A 27,135-nucleotide genomic window follows, 5' to 3' on the forward strand; every position below is an offset into this window, starting at 1 on the left:
TGAGGAGAATTGTTTTTATTTACATGAGCTTAGATCTTTTATATTATTTTAGTCAGAAGTGTGTTTTTTGTACACTTCAGCCGCTAAGTTTTTGTTTGGTAGACTTTGTTCATTATTTCAGTGAAAAAAAGAAATTCACACAACAACAAAAAACAAATATGGTTTTAAAATGAGTAAAAAAAACTATGTCACTGGCTTGGTTAATGATCTTAACACAATACGCTCTGCTGATCAATACTGATGTCTAAAAGTGCAGTAAAAGGTATATGGGCACAGAGGTTATACTTCAATATAATAAAATGTTTGAAAAGTTGGACACTAATCCTGTAATAAAGTACCAATAACAGCAGGAACATCATACTTTTGAAAGTAAGTGCACATGTTACAGAATGCTGTTAGAATACTAAATGTAAGTCATCAATGACAACCTTTTGGATTTAATTGTATTTCACTTTTCATGAGAAAATGAGAATATACACAATAAGAAAATCACCAATCCACGCTGAGATTTGAAGCTTTTGTAGAGGTTTCAGTCAGTAGTTCTTTAGGCTTTCTGAAGGTCTTTGATGTTTTTTCTTGGACTTTGGCAGCTGCCCTTTGGAAATTGATGTGAAAACAATGTTTCATATTTTTTACAGATTCAAACTACAGGAATGGGGGAAATTGTGCCTCTGTGACAGCCTGCTGGTAATAAAATGCTTAAAGATCCAGAATTCAAACTGAATCCTTGCTGAGTTGGTAATGTGTAGAGACAACACTTGTTCATCCATTTATTATAGGAGACTTCTGGTGCCTGTATGATTTGAGGATTAAAACGTAAGCTCTACTGTAGCATATTGCATAATCAGTCACTTAAACAGCTCTTTGTGTTAAAAAAAAAAAAAGGTCTATTGAGCTTCTGTAAAATCATTAGTGTATTTGTGCTGACATTGAGTTCTGTCGCATTTTTTCTTCAGCAACATAATTTAGCTCATAAGGAGTTTTCTAGCTTAAAGAAACTGGCAAATAAAAACAACAAGTGAATCTCAGGAGTTAAAGTCTGAATAATGACATAGTTCAAGTGGCTTAATGTGTCTGTGGTGTTACAGAAACATCAGCAGATATTTACATGTCCTGTTTGGTGTACAGCTGAAAGCCCTGTCTGCTCCTTTGGCATCTATCTCCATGTGTTCAATTTCCCCTGCGACACTTTTCAGCCCCAGACTGAAGTTGGTTACTTCGCTAACTTAGGAGAAAATCCCTTCAAATTCTCTGACAAAACTCCACTAATGGGCTGTGATAAAATCCCTTGGTGGATGTGCATTTGCACTCTCCCTGCAACATGTGCTTTTGGCACAGGCAGTTCAGGTTTGAGGACAGAATGATGCTTGTATAAAATACAGAGCTGACCATTTTGCATTATGTTATTTTTACTTAATGAATAAAAACTGGGGCCTTGGATTCTCTGGGGGACACAGCTGATGCTTGGTGCGCCCTCTCTGTGGGTCAGGACTTATCTTCCTGCCCAGTTCCTGGCGAGAACAGACGTTCTCTGTGCCCCAGACCTGTGCACGTGAACCTAACATTTACCAACATCTACTGGATGTAGATATTGTAGATGTAGATGTGGATGAAGATGTAGATATTAAAAATACTTTTAACTGAAATAAATTTAATTCCCTTTAGATATAATCTGTGACCTATAGAATAACATGGTGAGTTTTTCTATTTGTTTTGCTATTTTGGTATTTAAACAAGATAAAATGCATGTTATTGAAAACAGCACAAGCATGCCCATGGTGACATCATAAGCATATGGTGTCTGACTGGAGCCCTCCGAGTATATCCGTTTCTAGTTTTCTTTTAGTCTCTTTATCAGCATGCTATTAATGAAATCCCAGAGGCAATTCAGAGGTTAAAGGCGTTCAGACATTTACAACAAGAGAAAATGACTATGTATGGGCGTTTCTCAACATTTTCATCTTAGTCAACGCTTATGAAAGTGGTGGCAAGAATTAAAAAACTTGGATCTGAGAATACATGTTCTAATGTGAGCATTAAAAAAGATTAGGATGCTGTTAAATTAGTGGTGAAGCTTGTGCAAGAACAGGCCTTCAGCTCAGAGATGAAGGTACCATTTATTTCTCTCTTTAATTTGCTGAGAGAATAAGACCAGTACGTAATTTGAAGACAACAAATCGCAACTGGACATACAAGAGCTTTTGGAAAAAGTCTCTAGTTTGGAATATGAACAATGGACAATGAAACTGAAACACCTGTCATTTTAGTGTGGGAGGTTTCATGGCTAAATTGGACCAGCCTGGTAGCCAGGCTTCATTGATTGCACATTGCACCAGTTAGAGCAGAGGGTGAAGGTTCAATTAGCAGGGTAAGAGCACAGTTTTGCTCAAAATATTGAAATGCACACAACATTATGGGAGACATACCAGAGTTCAAAAGAGGACAAATTGTTGGTGCACGTCTTGCTGGCGCATCTGTGACCAAGACAGCAAGTCTTTGTGATGTATCAAGAGCCACGGTATCCAGGGTAATGTCAGCATACCACCAAGAAGGACGAACCACATCCAACAAGATTAACTGTGGACTCAAGAGGAAGCTGTCTGAAAGGGATGTTCGGGTGCTAACCCGGATTGTATCCAAAAAATATAAAACCACGGCTGCCCAAATCACGACAGAATTAAATGTGCACCTCAACTCTCCTGTTTCCACCAGAACTGTCTGTCAGGAGCTCCACAGGGTCAATATACAGGTCCTTCTCAAAAAATTAGCATATTGTGATAAAGTTCATTATTTTCCATAATGTCATGATGAAAATTTAACATTCATATATTTTAGATTCATTGCACACTAACTGAAATATTTCAGGTCTTTGATTGTCTTAATACGGATGATTTTGGCATACAGCTCATGAAAACCCAAAATTCCTATCTCACAAAATTAGCATATCATTAAAAGGGTCTCTAAACGAGCTATGAACCTAATCATCTGAATCAACGAGTTAACTCTAAACACCTGCAAAAGATTCCTGAGGCCTTTAAAACTCCCAGCCTGGTTCATCACTCAAAACCCCAATCATGGGTAAGACTGCCGACCTGACTGCTGTCCAGAAGGCCACTATTGACACCCTCAAGCAAGAGGGTAAGACACAGAAAGAAATTTCTGAACAAATAGGCTGTTCCCAGAGTGCTGTATCAAGGCACCTCAGTGGGAAGTCTGTGGGAAGGAAAAAGTGTGGCAGAAAACGCTGCACAACGAGAAGAGGTGACCGGACCCTGAGGAAGATTGTGGAGAAGGGCCGATTCCAGACCTTGGGGGACCTGCGGAAGCAGTGGACTGAGTCTGGAGTAGAAACATCCAGAGCCACCGTGCACAGGCGTGTGCAGGAAATGGGCTACAGGTGCCGCATTCCCCAGACCTGGGCTACAGAGAAGCAGCACTGGACTGTTGCTCAGTGGTCCAAAGTACTTTTTTCGGATGAAAGCAAATTCTGCATGTCATTCGGAAATCAAGGTGCCAGAGTCTGGAGGAAGACTGGGGAGAAGGAAATGCCAAAATGCCAGAAGTCCAGTGTCAAGTACCCACAGTCAGTGATGGTCTGGGGTGCCGTGTCAGCTGCTGGTGTTGGTCCACTGTGTTTTATCAAGGGCAGGGTCAATGCAGCTAGCTATCAGGAGATTTTGGAGCACTTCATGCTTCCATCTGCTGAAAAGCTTTATGGAGATGAAGATTTCATTTTTCAGCACGACCTGGCACCTGCTCACAGTGCCAAAACCACTGGTAAATGGTTTACTGACCATGGTATCACTGTGCTCAATTGGCCTGCCAACTCTCCTGACCTGAACCCCATAGAGAATCTGTGGGATATTGTGAAGAGAACGTTGAGAGACTCAAGACCCAACACTCTGGATGAGCTAAAGGCCGCTATCGAAGCATCCTGGGCCTCCATAAGACCTCAGCAGTGCCACAGGCTGATTGCCTCCATGCCGCGCCGCATTGAAGCAGTAATTTCTGCAAAAGGATTCCCGACCAAGTATTGAGTGCATAACTGTACATGATTATTTGAAGGTTGACGTTTTTTGTATTAAAAACACTTTTCTTTTATTGGTCGGATGAAATATGCTAATTTTGTGAGATAGGAATTTTGGGTTTTCATGAGCTGTATGCCAAAATCATCCGTATTAAGACAATAAAAGACCTGAAATATTTCAGTTAGTGTGCAATGAATCTAAAATATATGAATGTTAAATTTTCATCATGACATTATGGAAAATAATGAACTTTATCACAATATGCTAATATTTTGAGAAGGACCTGTACACGACCGGGCTGCTATAGCCAAACCTTTGGTCACTCATGCCAATGCCAAACATCGGTTTCAATGATGCAAGGAGCACAGATCTTGGGCTGTGGACAATGTGAAACATGTATTGTTCTCTGATGAGTCCACCTTTACTGTTTTCCCCACATCCGGGAAAGTTACGGTGTGGAGAAGCCCCAAAGAAGTGTACCACCCAGACTGTTGCATGCCCAGAGTGAAGCATGGGGGTGGATCAGTGATGGTTTGGGCTGCCATATCATGGCATTCCCTTGGCCCAATACTTGTGCTAGATGGCTAGATGCCAAGGACTACCGAACCATTCTTGAGGACCATGTGCATCCAATGGTTCAAATATTGTATCCTGAAGGTGGTGCCGTGTATCAGGATGACAATGCACCAATACATACAGCAAGACTGGTGAAAGATTGGTTTGATAAACATGAAAGTGAAGTTGAACATCTCCCATGGCCTGCACAGTCACCAGATCTAAATATTATTGAGCCACTTTGGGGTGTTTTGGAGTCAGGAAACGTTTTCCTCCTCCAGTATCACGTAGTGACCTGGCCACTATCCTGCAAGAAGAATGGCTTAAAATCCCTCTGACCACTGTGCAGGACTTGTATATGTCATTCCCAAGACGAATTGACGCTGTATTGGCTGCAAAAGGAGGCCCTACACCATACTAATAAATTATTGTGGTCTAAAACCAGGTGTTTCAGTTTCATTGTCCAACCCCTGTATAGATATATATATATATATACAGGTCCTTCTCAAAATATTAGCATATTGTGATAAAGTTCATTATTTTCCATAATGTCATGATGAAAATTTAACATTCATATATTTTAGATTCATTGCACACTAACTGAAATATTTCAGGTCTTTTATTGTCTTAATACGGATGATTTTGGCATACAGCTCATGAAAACCCAAAATTCCTATCTCACAAAATTAGCATATTTCATCCGACCAATAAAAGAAAAGTGTTTTTAATACAAAAAGCGTCAACCTTCAAATAATCATGTACAGTTATGCCCTCAATACTTGGTCAGGAATCCTTTTGCAGAAATGACTGCTTCAATGCGGCGTGGCATGGAGGCAATCAGCCTGTGGCACTGCTGAGGTCTTATGGAGGCCCAGGATGCTTCGATAGCGGCCTTTAGCTCATCCATAGTGTTGGGTCTTGAGTCTCTCAACGTTCTCTTCACAATATCCCACAGATTCTCTATGGGGTTCAGGTCAGGAGAGTTGGCAGGCCAATTGAGCACAGTGATACCATGGTCAGTAAACCATTTACCAGTGGTTTTGGCACTGTGAGCAGGTGCCAGGTCGTGCTGAAAAAGGAAATCTTCATCTCCATAACGCTTTTCAGCAGATGGAAGCATGAAGTGCTCCAAAATCTCCTGATAGCTAGCTGCATTGACCCTGCCCTTGATAAAACACAGTGGACCAACACCAGCAGCTGACACGGCACCCCAGACCATCACTGACTGTGGGTACTTGACACTGGACTTCTGGCATTTTGGCATTTCCTTCTCCCCAGTCTTCCTCCAGACTCTGGCACCTTGATTTCCGAATGACATGCAGAATTTGCTTTCATCCGAAAAAGATACTTTGGACCACTGAGCAACAGTCCAGTGCTGCTTCTCTGTAGCCCAGGTCAGGCGCTTCTGCCGCTGTTTCTGGTTCAAAAGTGGCTTGATCTGGGGAATGCAGCACCTGTAGCCCATTTCCTGCACACGCCTGTGCACGGTGGCTCTGGATGTTTCTACTCCAGACTCAGTCCACTGCTTCCACAGGTCCCCCAAGGTCTGGAATCGGCCCTTCTCCACAATCTTCCTCAGGGTCCGGTCACCTCTTCTCGTTGTGCAGCGTTTTCTGCCACACTTTTTCCTTCCCACAGACTTCCCACTGAGGTGTCTTGATACAGCACTCTGGGAACAGCCTATTCGTTCAGAAATTTCTTTCTGTGTCTTACCCTCTTGCTTGAGGGTGTCAATAGTGGCCTTCTGGACAGCAGTCAGGTCGGCAGTCTTACCCATGATTGGGGTTTTGAGTGATGAACCAGGCTGGGAGTTTTAAAGGCCTCAGGAATCTTTTGCAGGTGTTTAGAGTTAACTCGTTGATTCAGATGATTAGGTTCATAGCTCATTTAGAGACCCTTTTAATGATATGCTAATTTTGTGAGATAGGAATTTTGGGTTTTCATGAGCTGTATGCCAAAATCATCCGTATTAAGACAATAAAAGACTTGAAATATTTCAGTTAGTGTGCAATGAATCTAAAATATATGAATGTTAAATTTTCATCATGACATTATGGAAAATAATGAACTTTATCACAATATGCTAATATTTTGAGAAGGACCTGTATATATATATATATATATATATATATATATATATATATATATATAGATATCTATATATATAGATAGATATATAGATATATAGATATATAGATACATATCATCTGATAATCAAGGGGAACTGTGTGGAGAGAGTGGCTGACCTCCACTTCCTGGAAGTCCACATAAAGGATGAACTAAACTGCAGCGTGAACATCTCTGAGCTGCTGAAAAAGGGTCATGCTCTGTTTGAACTATTACCATCAGGCAGATGCTACAGATCAATTAAAGCAAGGACAAGCCGATTCAAAAACAATTTATATCTAACAGCAATAGCTAAACTCAATACAGCCAGAATGTAAAAGCAGATGCAATATCAGTACAAATGGTTGAGTGTACGTGTGTCTCCTTTTTATGCTTTAATGCACCGCTTCTATTTTTTTTTTTTTACAATATGTTTGTTTTCCTGTGCATTAACTAAGTGTTTTTTTTTTCAATTTCATTGTACTGACAATGCCAATCAGTGATATTTTATTCTATTGTAGTCTTCTATTCGGAAATAAGGTATTTAAATCCGGGTTTTCCAGCATTAAGCTTGTGAATAGAACCTGAAATGGACAGGAAGACGTTAGAGCAGCCCAAGTGGGTCTTAATGCTGAAATTGGGTTTGAGGGATATAGTTTTGTAAGTAGGATGAATGCAGGGAAGTCTGTGGAGTATCCCGGGGCATCAGTGGGGATGAAGGTCCAGATAGGTTTGGGTCTAGCAGTAGCAGAGCAGACAGGTTGGTTTTGCAGGTGAGTTGTTTTTTCAGGCAGCGGGCCCAGCTGACTGGGACCATCGGTTGATGGTCAGGTAACTAAGCTGTGTCTCGTAGGAAGGTGAGCTTACAGGTAAGATTCTTAATGTGTTCAAGGAGGACCAGAGATCTCTGTGGTGACATAGGTGAGTACTCAAGAGAAGCGGCAGGAGAATCTATGTACAGAGAAACAGATTAACAGGTAAGACATTTAAAAAAAGTTCATTAGTAGGTTCACCGTGAGGCTTATTTACTGTGACTATAAGGGAAACCAACCATTGGTGTCGAGAAGATCTGCTTACTAAATTACCCAGTCAGGTAATTAAGAGTTTCAGCTGTGAGGAATCACCAGAGGAGGTCCTGCTGGCGGAGAGATGCATCACCAGGAGAAAAGGGGAAAACAGCAAAAAACAAGACAGACACCTGTTGCACAACAATAGGTTTAGTTTGGCTATGAATAACTACTAATAAGTGCCAAAGGTAATTATTAACAAAGTTAATAATTTACCAATATCTATGCTTAGCAGAAGATTATCTGGTTCTCTTTAGTGTAAGTAACGTTTGATTATCCAGCTTTAAGTAGGCAGAGTTATGTTGGCACTTTTTTATTCTCATTTGTCACTGTAGCTTATAGACAGCCAGTGACGGATTATCTTTTGCAGGTGTAACTAGTTCAACTTTATTCTCAGTCAAAGGACAGGGTGCAAAATGTTTTTGTAGTTTGTTGCTGGAAGATAAAAAGCTGAAGGTGTTTACAGTTAGCTCCTGTCAACCATTCAACAGCAGTGCTTCAATGTCCATGTGAAAAGTGATTTTCATCATATGCATATGCCCTCAATTTAACATTACAAGTACCTGAATTTGGTCTCGGCTCTTAGGAGTATCTTGGGATAGTTTCTGTGTAATTTTGATGGAGAATCTGAAGAATTCACAGTCAGTGGTTATATTACTATCAATCGATTCAGATTGTTTGTTTCTTTTCATTTTATTCACATGTCCAGGCCTAAATTTGTTTGCTAGTTGTATGTTTTGGGTGACTGTCAACTGTATAGTATTAAAAGATAAAATAAATTAAATCACATCAGTTGATTTGCATTTGCAGTAATGGGTTTAAAAACTACAGACAATATCTGTTATAATTGTACATTTTCAGTCCAGTTTTGACTAGTCGAAATAAGGATGTTCTTATGCTTGTATAATTCTGACTTTTTGTGTTTTCACAAACAGAATTAAGGTTTCATTTACATAAACTGTGAATTTCAATGCTGTTTATGTTTTTGTATATTTACTTTGTGTAGTTTTAACTTATAGATTCTATTTTTTAAATTTTTCTTCTCATAAAATATACATATATTTCCAGTGTTCCCTCACTAATCTTTCACTAATTATTTTTCAACAGTTCATCTTCTATAATTGATTGATATTCTCTCATTTTCAATTCTTCATTGTTTTGTCGCTAAAATGAGTTTTGAACTGTCTGGTTACTTAATTTGATTATTTTATTGTGTGTCTAAGGTTTTTAATCTTTGTATCAAAAGTGCTCTATAGACAAAGAGGGCAGGCGGCCCTGAGACATGCTTCTGAGTGCATTAAAATGTTACTGAAGGTGCCTGAAAATATTGCACAGAGTTATGCTGCACAGTAGCTTTGTCAGAGAGGGCGACTGTGGCTTGGCGGGTAGAGTAATCATTTTGCAATTGGAAAGTTGTGGGTTTGATTCCAGCTTTCTGGGCAAGGCAGCCCCAAGTCGCCTACCGATCTGCGTTTTAGTGTATGAATAAGTGCGTATTAGTGGTTGCAATTTGGGTGAATGTGGCTATTGTTTCAAATTCAATGCAAGGAAAAATGTTTTGCCTGATAGCACTCTACAAATCAGATACCAATTTCAGCATCTTTGGTCTTCAGTGTGTAGAGACTGCTTGCATTGTTCCACAGTTTCTCTCAGTACCTGGATAGTGCCTGTCTGCAGCACCACGAGCATCCAGACAAACAAATCATAATCAGTTTTTGGATGAGTGCATTCTGACACTGATATTCTGTAGTTCAAAATTCATGTGAGCGGCTATAGTCAGATAAAAGGTGGTGAATTAACAACTGAGAAAATAGCACAGCGTGACCAGAAGGTTTAGATGTTCAAGCAAGGTGCAGAAAACGGAGAAAACGGGAGTTTCTTCCTCAATGGCTCCAATCATACCTAAACCCCCACCACAGAAAAAACGTTATAGATATGTCAAAACTGGAACAAGAAGACCTGTCTTTAGAACAAACCCCAGACTATGGAGCAATCCTAAGGAGGAGGAGCAAAACACCCCAGAAATTAGGGAAGCAAACCAAGACAAAACCTGAAACCGAAGGCAAACGAGACTGGTGAAGAGTTGAAATCTGCAGAAGCTCAATTAAAGAGTAATTAGAGTAATTTGTTTGATCAAAATGTTGATGACTTGTGAGCCGAATTTTGTTCTGTATCTCTAATCATTTTCAATGAAAGTTAGGAAGAAGAGGAGGTGTTGCATCACCCTGGTTTTATTTGTATATTATTAAGCCCATGTTTTATCTAAATATATATTTTGTATGTGTGTTTTAGTTTTCACAGTGATCCAACTGCTACCAGACCATGTAAGGTTGTTTACTAAAACTTTGCATGGCTGCAGTAAAAGTCTTCTTTCAAACAATATTCTTTGACCCAGTGGTGTTACCTACAGGTTGTCAGTCACTGAAGACAAATTCTGGTTCAAACATGCAAAGTTGAAGCTTCGCTGCTGAAATACAACTTGAATGCTTTGGAATCTATGTGAGAAACTGATATTTATCAATGCAGCTCCATTCTTTTGCTGTTGTGATATTATCAAGAATCAACTTTTTCTCAGTTTGCTTCTTGCTGTACTTCATCAGCCAGCTTTTATTTTCACTGTACATTTAGTTTAAAAAATCACTACTACACATTATGTTTAAGTCTGTTTATTTTACTAATGTGTCGGTATGAAATAATATAAAATATACATGAAGTTCCTGTGTGGTAACAACACTATATATCATTTTGTAAAATTACATTCAGGTGCTAAAATACCCATATAATACCCAAATCGGTTTTTATTTACATTACATTATATGTGTTTTCCTGGGCGTAGCTTCATTAGCTGCCTGCTTTGTCACGCTTGCTTGTTTATGTTTTTTTCGCAGCCGCAAGATTTGCTTGCGCCGTCCCCGTTAAGCCTGTTTGGTTGCCGCGCTGCCTCACGGGAAACGTAGTTCTCTAGATTTTCAAGAATCAAGCTTTTCTCTGAAGTTATTCGAATCAAAAACTACATTTCCCTGATGCTGTCGGCTTCGCAATGCTGTCAACGGATATCTTGGGTTTTGGCTGTTTTGCTACAACTGTGGAGCCGCTTGCAAACAGCCCTGTGGTCGCTGCGCACAAAACACCGGTAAATTAAGCACCTTTTGTATTAATGCATCTGACGAAGATAAATCGCCTTTTAAAAGTAACGGACGTTGTCTACATCGCAGTAATTGCATGCTGTGTCTGTTTTTTTGGGAGGCGACGCTAATAATAAACCTGTTTAGTAAGTTAACCTGTCGGAAATGACCAGCTGAATGTCGTTATTTGATGTTAAGAGACAGACGTGATGGCTGCTGCAGTAACTAGCTTCAGAGTTATCTGCGGAATCAGTGATTTTTATCGCTGTTTTCGTTGTCAGGCCGCGCAGCTTGGCATATTCTGGTAGGTGCCATACCGCGCTGTCACCGCCTGTGGCCGCTGTTTCATCCGTCAGCTTTTTATTTATTTGCAGGCTAAATTAAAACTACATAGCATTGATGTACTTTACTGGAAATACTATAGTTATCAGAAAGTATTACCTTTCTTTGTTCCTTAGAGCCTTGCTTGTTGCTGACAAGCATGTCAGATACATCAAGTGAGACAGAGTCCTCCTGTGGTTGGACCATTATCAGTAATGAGGTATGCCCTTTTTTCATTTTGGCACGGTATAACAATAGTATTACATATAAGGTTATAGTACATCAACTATATTTTATGTAAATTTTTAAATGCTTAGAAGCTTGTTTTTGTTTAAAACTGAACTTTGTGAACACTGAACATTTTTCTGTAGTCACTCTGTGTACCCATAGGTTTTAACATGCATCATGTCAATTGAATTGTTCAGTCTCAGTTAGAGATGCACCGATGCACCAATCAAATTTCCAAAGTCATCATGTTTCAGGACAGAAGAATTGAAGGCCTGAAAAGTGAAAGCAGGACCGCTTTGCTGTGATCTGTTCAGCCTTCTTGTTTTCTGCTGAAAGTCTTGCTCTCTATTTCCATCTCACAGCCTAAATAAAATACAGACATGGCTCAACAAAGACTGTTGTCAGCAACACCTGATAGAGTTTAGTATGGTGTGTTCAAAGATAGAAAAAACATTGAGTCTTTTAGCTTTTGACCATCTGGTCACCGGTCATGGATGATCGGTGACCAAGTTGAATTTTTGCTCAGGGTTGAATAATTTGTTATTATAACTGCACATATGAAGTATAAACTATGCTATTCCTTAATGTTTTCCAGTTTTACTGTATTTCTCATGTGCTTCTGTAGGGGTCAGATATAGAGACACTGGGATCGGAGGCTCTGGGTGAAAATGGAGCTGAGCTGTTAGAGCGCCCCACTTTGGAAGAACCACAAGCATCAGTATCTGCTGGTAAAAGTCCTGATAGCTGCTGTTGCTTAAATAGTTATGCAGTGCTGGTTTTAATGGTTATAAATAATGAAATGTTCAACTCTTCAGCAGAAATATTTTTACAGACTGACACTGGCCAAATATTATTTAGTTTTGCGCTGTATTTGCTAAAAACGTTCTGAATATATGAGTGCAGTCATGAAAATTCTTGATATTTTTTTGAACCGTGCAATTTATTTATTAAATAGTGAGATTTTAACTCATAAACAAATGACTTGTCTGATGTAGCCCTATCTTTTGCCTTTCATTTTTAATAAAAAAAAATTGTTTGGTGGCAAATTTAAAAATTATTTATTCCTATTTCTATTGCATTCATATGTTATTTTTTTTATTTGAGTTACATTATTTTAATATATTAAATTTTATTTAGAATTTACCATTTTAGTTTTATATTGTAAATATAAATGTATGTATGTAAAAAGTGTTTAAATTTAGTTAAATGTAAATTTATTTATAAACTTTTATATTTTATTTTATATTAATTTAGCTTTATTGGCTAAGGTTATGTACACGAGTCAGATTCCTTGTGGTTGTGCACAAACTAAGCTGATGATTCTGATTTTTTCCTTTTTAAATGCTTGTTTTAATCATACTGAACTCTTTTTACTCTTCCAGCTCTATGTGTTGAAGAAAAGGCTGCTGCAACTCTTGATGACACACTGGGAGAACAGACTGTAGATGAGACGCTGTGCAGTCCCAAGGTTAGAGAAGCTACATTTATGTTCAGCAAATGTCAGAATAATCCGGAATTACAGTTTCATTACCGTCTGAAACATACCATGTGCAGGCTGGAGACGGCGCTGCAGTCAGAGAGCATGTTTTCTCCTCAAGTGATCACTCTGACATTGTGACTCTGAGAGACCTGAAGGAGGGTGAGCATGCAGAGGAGGAGGCAGCCAGCACTGAGGAGCATTACCTTGGCACCTCCAGTAGCAGTCATTATACCTTCACTGCCATAGAGACAGGTACGACTCATTGTAGATCCCATTGTTTCCTTCCTCATCCAAATATTTTAATGAAGAATGAGTCCAATACAACACGTTTCTCCTGTGCTTGAGCAGGTTTGTTGTTGAGTCAATGGAGACTTCCACAAACTCTGGTGAACTTGAGGCTCTGCTTGAGAAGTCAGCTCTCTGGTAGCTGCTCGTTTCCTGAATTAAATTTAGTTGAATCTAACATGATGCTAACCCTGTTTAGCAGCACATCAAACTAATGATGCAAAAAATGATGGTTGCCTGTCAAGCCTGAGAGATATGGGCTGTTACTTTTATATTTGCATGGATGTAACCGGTTGTAGAACACAACAGACTAGAAAATCCAAAATACATAATTAACAAGTTTATACCTGTAGCCTAAGTTGATAGTTTAAATCTTTCAACTTTGTACAGTAGTTTTGGGCTGGACTTTTTGTTATTTACCAAAGTAAACTGAACCTCATCTGATTAAAGCATCTTCTTCCACATTTTTAACAATGTCCCCAACAACCAGAGTTTTTATGGCTTTCTTCTTTCCGCTTAATTATGAAGTCCATATTTCTGCAGTGCACCACTGATAGCTGTTGATAGTAAATTGTCATGTCAGGTGTATGCAGCATAGATATTGCAACATAAAATGCAGGAGGTTTGACATATACATCATTTATTTTCATGAGAGCCACTAAAGACAGGCCTAAGGGCTGCATGTGGCTTCGAGCAAACTGCAGACCCTGTGCACAGACAGATGAGTTGAGATTTCCTGTGGTGTCTTCTCCTAAAACTTTCAAAAAGAATACCTCGGGGCATGTGGGTTAAAATTAACATTTGCTTCCCATAAAGGTTTAGTCAAATTTATATTTAATTTGTTTGGAGGCCAAATCAACACCTCCTGTTAGAGACATCTAGAGATCTTCTGTCATCTGGGACTTTGATTAATTTGCGAAAATGTTCTGGTTGGTGAAAATATTTCAAATGTAGCTGTCGATATGCTGAATAAAACAGTCCAATAAACACTTGTTCTCACTGCTTAATACTTAGGTAACTGATGACAGAGTTTAGCTTTTAAAACACCGAACGGATCTTTCGGCAGTAGCAGTCACACTTTAGGGTTTGCATGTTCAGTAAACAGTTCACTTCACATGATTGCATAATCATTTGAACTGCCATCAACAAGGTGCTGTTTATCATTATTAACTAATATTTATCAGTGGAGCTGAATGAACAGTTTTAGGTACTTATGAAACAGTATCACAGGGATCATGACATACTCAGAAAGTTAGTGTGTTTCCATGAAGGGATCAGAGTATTGGGAGGGTTTGCATATGATGCCAGAAGTTGTGTAATGCGGATCCACTGCATGAGTGGTAAATGGTATCACTTCAATGCAATGTGAATTGTGTCATGTCTGTTTAGATTTCCTCAAGGAGTATAATGGGACCTTTAGACAACCTTTGTTTTCTTTGGGTTGTGGAAAAGTGTGTACCCCTCCAAACTGCAAAATGCGCTGCACCTCATTAAAATTATGAAAAGTCCCGATGATGTCTACTCCTCCACTGCAAGGCTGAACCTGATAGAGGAGGTATAGAAATGTGTAAGAGAAATTAGGCAGATTGTGAAGACAAATCCGACTGCAGATGTGATTAGTACAAGGGTGTCTTCAAAACAATATAGTGGGACTGTTAGAAAAACTTAAATAATTAATAGCAGGTTCCTGCAAACATTTAAAGTATAACTACACAGCAACCTGTATGAAAGATCACAAATGGACATTAGCTGGTTAAGACTCTGTTGATCATCGTTACCAGAGCAACAGTTACAGCAGTGAGAAGTTTGGATAAAGGTTACTGAAAGAGAAAACCTTTACAACAAAACAAATACATATAAACATTTAATCCATTGGTATTTGCTGTCTGCATGAATAACTACACTTGTGTTTTCTGTTAACCCATCATGACCTGATGCTACATGTATAATTTGACCTTAAAAAGCCTCTGACTTGACATAATCATGCCATTTAGGATTTTTTTTTAACAAAGCGTGAGGTCATAATGGGTTGGTGTCTTTTCTTCTTTGTTGTGTCTGCATCATAATTTTCTTCATGTCAAATGTAGCTTTCCCAGCACAGCAGGCAGCAGTGACGAATTCAAGCAGCAGTGAAGACGAGGTTAGGCGAAGCTCCAGTCCAATCATACGAAGAAGAAGGGTAAGGAAAAATACTGCAAGCATTGCGACTGATCCGGAAGAGGAGGAGGAGGTGCTCTCAAAGTCATGGTCCAGTGAGGCAGAGGAGAAAGAAGAGCAGCAGCAGGCTGACTGGGAGGAGGTGGCACCTAATGCTGATTATGAGGACCGAGAGCAAGACATAGGTGGAAACGTCCTTAGCAAATGCATCCTGCTCGCCCTCATTATCGCTGTCAGCATGGGCTTTGGCCACTTCTATGGTAACTCCTTCTGCTTCAGCATGTGCAGACCTGCATTTACAGATCTGTGTGTTGTTACGTGTAAATAACCAGTTTTACCAATGTTTTCTGTAGGCACGGCCCAGATTCAGGAAAAGCAAAAAACTGTGGAGAAAGCCAAAGGGCTTGAGCACACAGATGTGAGGGACCTACTTAAAAGGCACATCAGAGATCAGCATTTAACCAAGCAGGTTAGTTATTCCCCAGTTCAGGCAACAGGAGGCCGAACATCCATGATCAACAACGTTAACCCGATAGAGCATTTGAAACACAAAATAAATGTAGTTTTTGTTCTTTTTGAGGTGTTGCTTGGTGAAGAGATTTCTCTTTCACACCTTTGAAATACACTTGCAGATTATGTCAGTCTGCTTTTGTGTTTAAACGCCTTTTTGTTTGACTTGGTAAATTCAGGGTGATACAGAAACCCCTCACTGGGCTCCAGGTATGGTAAAATGACACTCTTGGTGGTCCAGCTGCTGTGCTCATCGAGTCCTGTCAGTGCTCTGGCTGTAACAAAAAGGATCTCACCAATCAACCGAAATGAATAATCTGTGATTTCCTCAACAATAAATACAGTACCGTAATAAGGCCCCTTGTAGATAGAGGTTAGTTTGCTCTGGGCCTCCCCGGTGCAAATGAAAGCGCACACCTCCAAATTGCGCATAACCTGGTTGATTGGAAGAGTCAAAGAATTCAGCTTGCAGGTCAAATACAAAATGTACCAGTCAAGCTGACAAAGAGAAGTCTTGGCATTATATTTAGTGATGAGGAGGAAAAACCGAGCAGCAGAGTTTATAATACAATTTTAAAACCGAACAACTCATCAAGAGCAACTTCAGGCTTCAGAGCTTTGGTCTCATCTGCTAACAATGATCTGTGAAAAATGTAGATTTCGTGTACATGTTTTTTTTTTTTTTGTGAATGCACCCAACAAATCAACCCCACAGAGTGCTGTGCCACATTGAAATTATCCTCTGTCCTGCTGCACATAAAATGAAAGTCCTGATGGCATTTTCTCTTCCACAGCAAGATTGAAACTGATGGTAGAGGTGCAGAAATCTTCAATATTTATGTGGATTTACAAGATTTTAGAGAAAAATCTTTGAAAATTGGTAGTGCTTTGAAAACAGCAGGGAAATACCTACTTGAAAAGTACTTGGAGCAAATGTAGTGCCATAATCACCTTCATGCTGGAATCAAGTTTTTCAGAATTAACAACAAATTCACTGTTCAAAAAATCTAAATGAAAAACTGGATTATTCAAGTATATTGTCTTGATGATTTGGACTGATAAAACTTTTTTTTCTCTCCTGGATCATCTCACTCAGAGGAGCGACCTCAGTCAAGATGACCTTCATGAGCAACAGGTTATTGATTTGCTCTCAGAAGTTATTGAAAAAGTAAAGAAAGAAAACCAGGAGCTCAAAGCAAAACATGTTCACATCAAGGTAAATCTAGATGTTCCTGTTCAGAGATGCTCTGGGTGCTACTCAAACAAAAAGAACTGGTAACTTCAGCTTTAAATTATCTGAAACCATCTCCATTTTCTCATCAAGGTCCAGAGAGATTACCTGGAAAAGATGCTGCAACAGACTGTGGATGAGAGGACTAACATCATGTCTCAGCAGCAGAGTCTTACAGATGAAAACATCCAGCTGAGAAGCTCCCTGGAGCACGAGGAAAAATCTTTGTCCATCTTACAGGAGGAGTTGAGAAACCTGCGCTCCAATATCCAAGATCTGGAGGCGAGGGGAGCAGGGGCAGATTTGCTGAAAGAGCAGCTGGAGGAGGAGCAGCAGATGATCAGAGACTTTCAAGCTCAGAGGGAAGACATGATGGCTGAAGCTCACATGCTGAAGAAGAAGCTGGAGAGAGAGAGGAAGGTCACGGAGGACCTGAGGAGAGAGCTGAGTGCTCTGAGGGGTCACGTTTCTGAATCTGGCCAGGAGAGGGGGTCAGAAGCAGATCTGGAGAAACGCCTGATGGAGCTGGAGAAGAGGCTGAGCTTCGAGCAGCAGCGCTCCGACCTGTGGGAGAGGCTGTATGTGGAAACCAAACAAGGAAAGGCCAAAGGAGACAGAGAAACCAAAGTTAAGAGAACTAAACAGGGAATGGCCGGGAAAGTGAGGGAGACATTTGATGCTGTGAAAAACTCCACCAAGGAGTTCGTCCACCACCATAAGGAGCAGATTAAGAAAGCCAAGGAGGCCGTGAAAGAAAACCTGAGGAAGTTTTCTGATTCTGTCAAATCAACTTTCAGACACTTTAAGGATTCAGCCTCAACTTTCATCAACAAAGCCCAGGGGTTTTATAACAAGAAATATGACAAAACAAACACAGAGGAGTCATGGCAGCACAGAACACAGAAACCCAGACACAAATCTGCCTCCTTCCAGAACGACCGCAACACACGGAAATCAGCCGGGAAAGTTCTCAAGGACCAGGATGAGAACAACCAAAGGAGCAGCATGAAAGGATGCACTGGGGTCTTTGACTGCGCCTACCAGGAGTCCATGAGCGTCTTCAACAAAGCAACAGACCCAATCCGAGCTGATGAGTTCAACCTCCTGCTGCAGAGCTACCTGCAGCAGGAGGTCGACCACTTCTACCACTGGAACGAGCTGGAGACGTTCATCAACGGCTTCTTCCACAATGGACTCTTCATCCACGACCGCATGCTCTTCACAGACTTTGTAATCAGAGTGGAAAACTATCTGTCCGACATGCACGACTATCACGGCTTACAGGACGATGTGTTCGGAGACCTCGACGAGTACATCTACAGGCACTTCTTCGGAGAAGGCCACACCAAACGTTACGGGCCACGGTAGGTCTCCTGCAGAGTGAAACATCCTCCTGAATGATGCTCTGCTTGAAGCTAAGACTGTTTTGTTTTACAGGCATGTAACATCTGAGGAATTTCCAGCAATGAGAGACTTTAAGTTAAAATAATGTAAGGAATAAAATCATTCCAGTGAAGGAAACATTAATCGATGTGCAAATACACATGATGCAACACTAGAAAGGTAGCAAAGAAAGAATCTTCTTATAATTACACGAACAATGCTTGTTCTTATTTTAGTGTGCTTTAGTTTATGCCATTTTATACTAATAATACTCCATGTTGTGCAAATCATGCTTAACAAGCTGACTAGATGTTTTTACCCATTGGAAATAAAAATAAGACCTTCACAGAACATCTGGATTAATACAAAGATTAAATTATTCTATATTTACTAATTAGGTGACCTCTGAAGGGGATTGGTTCCATCGGACTTTAGGGTTACTTGAGTAGAGGGGGTTAAATACAGATGCACATCAAACTATTACAGTTTATCAAAAATGTTGAAAACTGTTTTCCTTCCACCTTGCAATTTGTCTCTATTTTGCGTGGCCATAGCATAGAAAACTAAAATAAAACAAGTTAAAGTTTGTCGTAATCTGTGAAAAACAATAAAACGTAAAGGAGTATTGGTAAAACTTTACCTGTTTAAATTGAATCAGTTAGCTCTGAATTTCTCAGTCTTTTGCAACCCCAAGGCAGCTGCAGGTTCTGCCTGTAAAAGTCTTGACTGTGTCTGATAACTTATTTAGTTTTTCCTTTCTACCCCGTAGAGGGCCGGTCCAGAGACCTGACACAGACTCAAAGGAAGACTGGAGAGGGAGGCACCAGCAGAGGAAGCAGCCGAGGGGTGGAGCCCGTCCTCACTGCGCACGGAAGTGGAGCCAATCAGGAAGAAACGCAGACAGACACATGGCTGATGTTAAAATCGAACTGGGCCCAATGCCCTTTGACCCCAAATACTGAAAATAATTCATCATGATAGCTGTTTCTCTTTTAAATTTTGTGGTTTATTTAGATGCACTCTTGTTTTTTTTTTGCTTTGTTTTTGTAAGTTTGCACAATCCTTTTCAAGCTACTGAACGTCCCCAGAGCTGTTCTGTCTTTGACCATTTAAAGGTTTCAATAGAAGGTTTTAAATTGCTGCTGGTTTAACATTAATACTTATTGTTTTAAAGAAACTATAAAACAATGTCGTTAAAAAAGAAAATTGATTCTAATATAACATCTGAATGTGTGCCAAACTCAGTCCATAAGGTTTAGCTTGTAGCTGTATGTATGTTTTATTTGACCCGTTTGTGGTCAACTTTCAGAGTTCAGACGCTGCTTTGTAACATTCCACCTCTGCCTCGTTTTAACTGGATCAGTTTGTTTGATTCCAGCTTTAAATGTTTCTTAAAGGAAAGACTGGAAAAATAACATCTCAGCTACTTTAACTGTGGATGAATGGAAACAGTTTAAAAGAGTCTAAAGCATTTATTACAATAGCAAATTGTTACATTTTCTCAGAGAATATTTTCTTTAGTGTTGTTTTTGCTGTTAGTGCCTTTCATAAATAAAGATGCTTCTTCCAACTCTTCCCTCTGGAACGTGAGTGTGAAATATTTCCGTTGTTCTTGTGAAGTTATTCCCTTGCAGGAAAGTGGAGATTTCCTACAGAAAAAATAGAAACAAAAATGTTTAAATGTTGCACAAATACTCACAGAATCTGTATTTGTGGCTTACTTTTTCCAAGACGTCAAATAAAACCAGATGTGTTGGCTGGGAGGATTTGTAAGGAAAGGAGGTCCTGAGCCAGAGGAGAGGATTGTTGTAGAACTGTGCAGCTTCTTCAAAGTAACCGTCTTCTCCGAGGTCTGGAGGACACTCCAGGAACCTCATCTTCAGAGGACAGTGGACGTGGCTACGAGGAGACAAGGCTGTCAGCTGCTCTGTGTGTGTAAATGGCATTACTGTTTCCTAAGGTTTCAGCCACCCAGATAAAAAAAAAGGATGAACGGTGCTAAATTCAGAGAAAAACCTGAAATGTAAGATTTTGTAAAAGGTTTGAGACTGGGGCTAACGTTCACCTTCCAGACAGCCAGAACTACAATAGAGTGGTTAAAATCAAAGCATAGACATTTTAGAATGGCCTAGTCAAAGTCCAGACCCAAATCCAATAGAGAATTTGCCACTAGACTCGAAAACCGGTGTTCAGTCTGGCTGAGGTTTTACTATTTTGCAAAGACGAAAGTAGAAAGGTTTCAGTCTTTAGATGCAAAAAAGCTGGTAGAAACATGCACACCACACCTTTCAGATTTTTACTAAAAAACACTTTATTCACTTTAAAACTATGCACTGCTTTGTGTTGGTCAATCACATCCTAGTAAAATACATTACAGTATGTGGTTATAACGTGACCAAAGTGGAAAACTCAAAGTGGGGGGCGGAGGTGTACCTGTAGAAAGGCGTTGAGTGACAGGGCATGAGGAAGAGGATGTCCGACTGTGGGCGACTGGAGTCCCTGCTGACCTCACAGAGTGTCTGAAGGTGACTCATGACATCCAGAGTACCTCGCTGGTGTATCAGACCAGTATACAGAGCCAGAACCAGGTTGGACACCAAAAGGAGGGCTGCAGCCACGCGCCGCCATGCTTTGAGATGAGCCAAAGATATTCCTGTGATGAAAAGCACCTCTGATATGAACATATCTCATCAGGGAGCAACCACATACTGGCTTTAAAGAGGTGAAACTGGGAACTAACCACAGAAAATCATACAGAACGGCAGGACGGGGTAGATGAACCTGAACTCCTTATGAGGAAGCAAACTGAGCAGAGAAAATACTCATGAATTTACTTCAGCCAACCATTCTTCATGTTCATGTTTTTCTACTTTTAATTTAGGTCTTCTGATCAAATTACCTGTACACAACAACAGTCCACAGTACTGTGGCCAGCACCATTTTGTATTTCCTGAAGGCAAGGCCACATCCGTGTAGAAAGAAGGGAAGATGAGGGCCGATGACGACGGCGAAGCCCTGGGTGAAGTACCAGTGCCAGGGGTGGGAGCCGTAGAAATCTGCCACTCCGTGCAGGATGTTAAACTTGATGAAGTTGAATTGCACCAGCGTCCACTGGAACAGAGACACGCTGTTGCTATCTGACCTTAAACATACGAGTTGCTGGGTTTGTTGGGTGTGTTTTACCTTTTCGTAGAACAGACAGTCGATCAGCGCTGAAATTAGAACCGCCAACATCCTGGAAAAGAGAGAACACAAACCTGTGAGGGAAGAAGGTAAAAAAAAAATGGTTGGAGAATTCATGAGGCTGAGAGCACACACCCTATAGGAATGCAACTATGACTGATGAGTCTCAGCTTGTGCTCTTCCTGCCAGAAATGGTACATTAGCAGAGGAAACCAGACAATCAGGGCCGTCGGGCGCACAACCACAGCCAAGGCCACCAGGGACAAGTACTTTTTACTGGAAAATGGCATAAAACCAGTGAGAAATTAGACACTTAAGGATCGGTACAAAATAAAAACATGAACAGTCATTAACAAACAGTAGGCCTATGGAGTCACTAACAATAATTCACCTGCTGTATGTTTTGGACCCTGGCAGAGGAAAGTAAAACAGAGCCAAGTAGGTGAGGGTGGTCTCTGTGGTGTTCGTCAGAGTCCTGGTGCAGCAGAACCAGGAGAACCAGGAGCACAGCTGGCAGAAAAACTGGAGACCAAAACAAGAGGAATCAGCAAAACTGGATCAACAGTCTGAAACCAGGAACATTTTCCATTTCAAATTCCAGACTTTTCCAGATTTAATGTACAGGTCCTTCTCAAAATATTAGCATATTGTGATAAAGTTCATTATTTTCCATAATGTCATGATGAAAATGTAACATTCATATATTTTAGATTCATTGCACACTAACTGAAATATTTCAGGTCTTTTATTGTCTTAATACGGATGATTTTGGCATACAGCTCATGAAAACCCAAAATTCCTATCTCACAAAATTAGCATATTTCATCCGACCAATAAAAGAAAAGGGTTTTTAATACAAAAAACGTCAACCTTCAAATAATCATGTACAGTTATGCCCTCAATACTTGGTCGGGAATCCTTTGGCAGAAATGACTGCTTCAATGCGGCGTGGCATGGAGGCAATCAGCCTGTGGCACTGCTGAGGTCTTATGGAGGCCCAGGATGCTTCGATAGCGGCCTTTAGCTCATCCAGAGTGTTGGGTCTTGAGTCTCTCAACGTTCTCTTCACAATATCCCACAGATTCTCTATGGGGTTCAGGTCAGGAGAGTTGGCAGGCCAATTGAGCACAGTGATACCATGGTCAGTAAACCATTTACCAGTGGTTTTGGCACTGTGAGCAGGTGCCAGGTCGTGCTGAAAAATGAAATCTTCATCTCCATAAAGCTTTTCAGCAGATGGAAGCATGAAGTGCTCCAAAATCTCCTGATAGCTAGCTGCATTGACCCTGCCCTTGATAAAACACAGTGGACCAACACCAGCAGCTGACACGGCACCCCAGACCATCACTGACTGTGGGTACTTGACACTGGACTTCTGGCATTTTGGCATTTCCTTCTCCCCAGTCTTCCTCCAGACTCTGGCACCTTGATTTCCGAATGACATGCAGAATTTGCTTTCATCCGAAAAAAGTACTTTGGACCACTGAGCAACAGTCCAGTGCTGCTTCTCTGTAGCCCAGGTCTGGGGATTGCGGCACCTGTAGCCCATTTCCTGCACACGCCTGTGCACGGTGGCTCTGGATGTTTCTACTCCAGACTCAGTCCACTGCTTCCGCAGGTCCCCCAAGGTCTGGAATCGGCCCTTCTCCACAATCTTCCTCAGGGTCCGGTCACCTCTTCTCGTTGTGCAGCGTTTTCTGCCACACTTTTTCCTTCCCACAGACTTCCCACTGAGGTGCCTTGATACAGCACTCTGGGAACAGCCTATTCATTCAGAAATTTCTTTCTGTGTCTTACCCTCTTGCTTGAGGGTGTCAATAGTGGCCTTCTGGACAGCAGTCAGGTCGGCAGTCTTACCCATGATTGGGGTTTTGAGTGATGAACCAGGCTGGGAGTTTTAAAGGCCTCAGGAATCTTTTGCAGGTGTTTAGAGTTAACTCGTTGATTCAGATGATTAGGTTCATAGCTCGTTTAGAGACCCTTTTAATGATATGCTAATTTTGTGAGATAGGAATTTTGGGTTTTCATGAGCTGTATGCCAAAATCATCCGTATTAAGACAATAAAAGACCTGAAATATTTCAGTTAGTGTACAATGAATCTAAAATATACGAATGTTAAATTTTCATCATTACATTATGGAAAATAATGAACTTTATCACAATATGCTAATATTTTGAGAAGGACCTGTATATCTCTTTTTTCCCCCAGTTTATAAAACCTTCCAGACATCCTTGTTAAAGATCCACTGAGCAGCTAGGATTGTTGTTGCTCGTTGGTTTGTGGTTCCACAAACCAACGAGCAACAACAATACTGGAATTGGTTTTGAATTTTCAGACTGTTATAGAGCCATTTCATTGCTTTAAGGCATTTGGACGAACATAGATCAGCCCTGTTTCGAAAACTATAACTTTTGGGCATATCAAATACATTCCTTAAAGCACAGTTTATTAATGTTAGAAATGTTTAAAACTTTTGTATCTTTAAACAAAATCCAACAAGCTTGCAATTTTCCTGATTTTTTTTGCCTATTAACCAGACCGTTTAAGACCCACAGGTCCAGTTTAACCTGAATTTAAAATTCCAAGAGTAAAAAACTGTGAAACTGTGCTTTTTTTGATTATTGAATGAGTGTGCATTTAGCCAGTCAAGGTAGAACTTGTCATATAATTAGACGCCAGTGTTAAAACCACTGTGTTTATTAAGGGTTATTAGATTTTGTCCTTCAGGAAATGGAAGAAGGAAAAAAAGTCTGAAAAATCTGGACTTTTTCCAAAGCTTGCCGTTTTTCATACTTATCCAAAGTTGTAAACTAATAAAAGCTAATTCCAGACTTTTCAAGACTTCGTCTGAACCCTGTGAACCCGCAGAGTGGTCCATGAAGAACCTCCTAAATGCAACAAGCTGTTCTCCCTTTAATTAATTCACTTGGTTCCTGATGTTGTTTCTCTGCAAGGATTTTCCGTCAAAATGTGTAGTAGGTACAAAACAAAATCCAGCCAGAAAAAAATGTTTCCTCAAAATGTTTTCCAGAAGTTGTCCTGAAGAGAGGGACATGATAATGGCAAAGTTCTCCTACCGTCCATCTTGCGACGTCCTCAGTTTCTAATGTTCGGATGAGTAAGAAGAATTTTACATCAGCAAACGCAGCCAGGATCGCTTGAACTATTCTAGGAAGCCAAATCTGCAACCAGACCAAATCCACATAAACTCTGTGATCACAAAGGATTAAATTAATCAAAAGTTTCTTGTTCTGAGAAGAAAATAAAGCAACTCACCAGGAGATAGACTGTGTCGTAGTTCAGAAAGTATAGTATTTTGTACAGGGATGCAAAGAAGAAAGGATATGTAAATCCTCTGATTCCTGCTTTCCACTCCCAAGTCAGATACCCATAGGTCTCACTGTTAAGGTTGTATCCACGATAAAAAAAAATTATAATGCCAGAATAAAACCAGAGAAAAAGATGCTGCTTTTATCTTAACATGAAAAACAAAAGTAATTCCCCTGCAGCTGTCCCAGTTATGCAAAAAAATAATTTATGCTGCAGAGCTCCTTTGGATTATCACCAAAGAAAAACAAGCATCATTAGCAGGGATTTTTTTAGACTCCATCAAGCCATCATGTTTATTTTTGTGGATAAAAATGATCAGGTTTGTCATAAACAAACAGTTTTTTTCTATTACTGTTAGTGGTTACTGAGCACCTGGACGTTAAAAGCTGCTGCAAAAACATTTTCATATTTAACTCAAATGACCAACATGTTATATTTTAGCAGCAGCAGGAATAATTGTTGCTTTTCTGTTGTAAATAAAATCTATGAGGTCATTTTGTACAATCTGTTTTAAACTGTTGCTTTTACTCAAGGTTGCCATACCCTGAGAACCTTGTCCATTCCTATGACTAATGTAAATAAATCTAATTAAACTGGCAGATGACTGAATATAGAGTAATATTATTATTTTTATCTTGTTGCAACAAATAAAAAGTGTAGCTGTGTTGTCGTTAGATTATTGTGTAATTTGCTAATCAGCACCAACTTGAAAAGCAATTGATACAGTGTGTTCAAATATTGAATTAGTTACTTAATTATACACATTGACATTAGAGATGCAAAGGATATTTGAAGACCATCCGATGGGAAACCTCCAGAGACTGCCAGTACTCATCAGGGACATAGCTGGTCTGAACCATGAGACAGTTGATCAGTCTGAACACCACAGTGAAGACAGCCACCCTCAGTAGGCCTATGGAGATAAATCACTGCTTTCATGAGTTGCATATTTCCTAACTGAATCCAACAGCAGCTGCGGCGTTTAATGACCGATGAAGCTCAGTTAGTTACAGCACCGTGGTTTAAAAGCTGTCCATCCTCCTTGGAGTAAAGCAGGGACCTCCGTTTCCTCAGCTGCACGTCCTCCACTTTGCTCCCAAGCCTCAGCCGAGAGCGCAGGTTTTCCATCCTTATATGCTGCGGGGGGACATGGCTCACCTGTCAGAACAGGACTCAGCTGACACACGCAATCAAAACGCAAAAGCAAAGTATAAAACCCAGGGAAAATCGCCAGGTTTAAATAAACTAATTTAACCGAAGCTTACAGCTGTGTAACTTTCCCTGTTTATCCGACTTTAACAAAAAACATTTTAATCTGCTTCAACTTCCGAGTTTGGAAATATTACACAGGTTCATCAATACTTCCGCATTCAAGCTTGTTTCCGGTGTTTTGGTAGATTCGAAACTTCAAAGTAAAAGTTGCGTTTCCAGTCCACTGTGTTTTTATTAATGGTTTGTAAATTAGCTTAGACGTACATCTACCGTCATCTACTGGTACTGTGGCGTATGTTTTTACTATTATTTTTTTTTATGTCTGGCCAGCAAGTAATATATTTCTACATACACAAATGTAATTAACAATCTAGCAGTATCTTCATGTGCAAGGGCAAGAAATGAGAAAGAGATCTAAATATTTAAGATTATTTAAAATATATGAAATAAATAAAAAAGATAATACTAATAAATAAATAAATAAATAAATTTTCTGGGGTGGGTGTTTTTGTTGCCTCTCAACTGGAAATTGGAGGTGTTTTGTATTTAACAATTACCAGCTTGAGTTTATTTGCTGCTTTTGTTGCTGTTGTTTTGTTAGGTCTGATTAATCTATATCTTCCACCAGAGGAGGCGCAGAATGACAACGTTTTTCAGATTTTTTTTACTTATTGCCTCCTAAAATAACAAAATATCACTGAGTTGTCTGTCAATTTAAAATCTACAGTTACCGGGGGGAATATATGTCGCAAACAATCTCACAAACAACAATGAGATCAATTATCTAAAAAAAAACGCAAGCTAATATTTTAAATATAAATATAGACATGGAAAAAAATCTTAGTCTTGCTAAAAAGTTACTTTTAACACGCTACTATATATAAAATTAATGTAGCTTATTTTATTTTATCGAAGAATATGGATCATGTCAT

The 27,135-nt window shown here is 39.9% G+C and overlaps 2 protein-coding genes across 6 annotated transcripts; one reads left to right on the forward strand and one right to left on the reverse strand.

Moving 5' to 3' along the window:
* Nucleotides 1-7,805: 7,805 nt before the first annotated feature.
* Nucleotides 7,806-20,052, forward strand: ccpg1 (cell cycle progression 1). 5 transcript variants are annotated; one of them, XM_047363382.1, is made up of 12 exons: nt 10,658-10,889; nt 11,340-11,422; nt 12,056-12,158; nt 12,813-12,898; nt 12,985-13,162; nt 13,259-13,333; nt 15,283-15,612; nt 15,706-15,821; nt 16,959-17,078; nt 17,187-18,457; nt 18,531-18,583; nt 19,246-19,410. In XM_047363382.1, the coding sequence occupies exons 2-11, from the start codon at nt 11,363-11,365 to the stop codon at nt 18,580-18,582; spliced, it is 2,391 nt and encodes a 796-aa protein (XP_047219338.1). In that variant the 5' UTR covers nt 10,658-10,889; nt 11,340-11,362; the 3' UTR covers nt 18,583; nt 19,246-19,410. The 5 variants fall into 5 exon arrangements, with proteins under 5 accessions (XP_047219335.1, XP_047219336.1, XP_047219338.1 ...); XM_047363379.1 differs by lacking the exons at nt 10,658-10,889; nt 18,531-18,583 and adding an exon at nt 7,806-7,944 and having other exon boundaries at nt 19,246-20,052; XM_047363380.1 differs by lacking the exons at nt 10,658-10,889; nt 18,531-18,583 and adding an exon at nt 7,978-8,014 and having other exon boundaries at nt 19,246-20,052.
* pigb (phosphatidylinositol glycan anchor biosynthesis, class B) lies at nt 19,933-26,377 on the reverse strand. Its single transcript, XM_047363383.1, has 12 exons — nt 26,008-26,377; nt 25,781-25,904; nt 24,938-25,055; nt 24,739-24,843; nt 22,051-22,181; nt 21,795-21,935; nt 21,660-21,711; nt 21,376-21,587; nt 21,217-21,281; nt 20,910-21,129; nt 20,198-20,375; nt 19,933-20,125 (listed from the first exon to the last, which is right to left on the reverse strand). Exons 1-12 carry the CDS (start codon nt 26,117-26,119, stop codon nt 20,012-20,014), a joined length of 1,572 nt encoding a protein of 523 aa, XP_047219339.1. The 5' UTR covers nt 26,120-26,377; the 3' UTR covers nt 19,933-20,011.
* Nucleotides 26,378-27,135: the final 758 nt, after the last annotated feature.

Source organism: Girardinichthys multiradiatus, chromosome 4 (genome assembly GCF_021462225.1).
Source record: "Girardinichthys multiradiatus isolate DD_20200921_A chromosome 4, DD_fGirMul_XY1, whole genome shotgun sequence".
NCBI lineage: Eukaryota > Metazoa > Chordata > Actinopteri > Cyprinodontiformes > Goodeidae > Girardinichthys > Girardinichthys multiradiatus.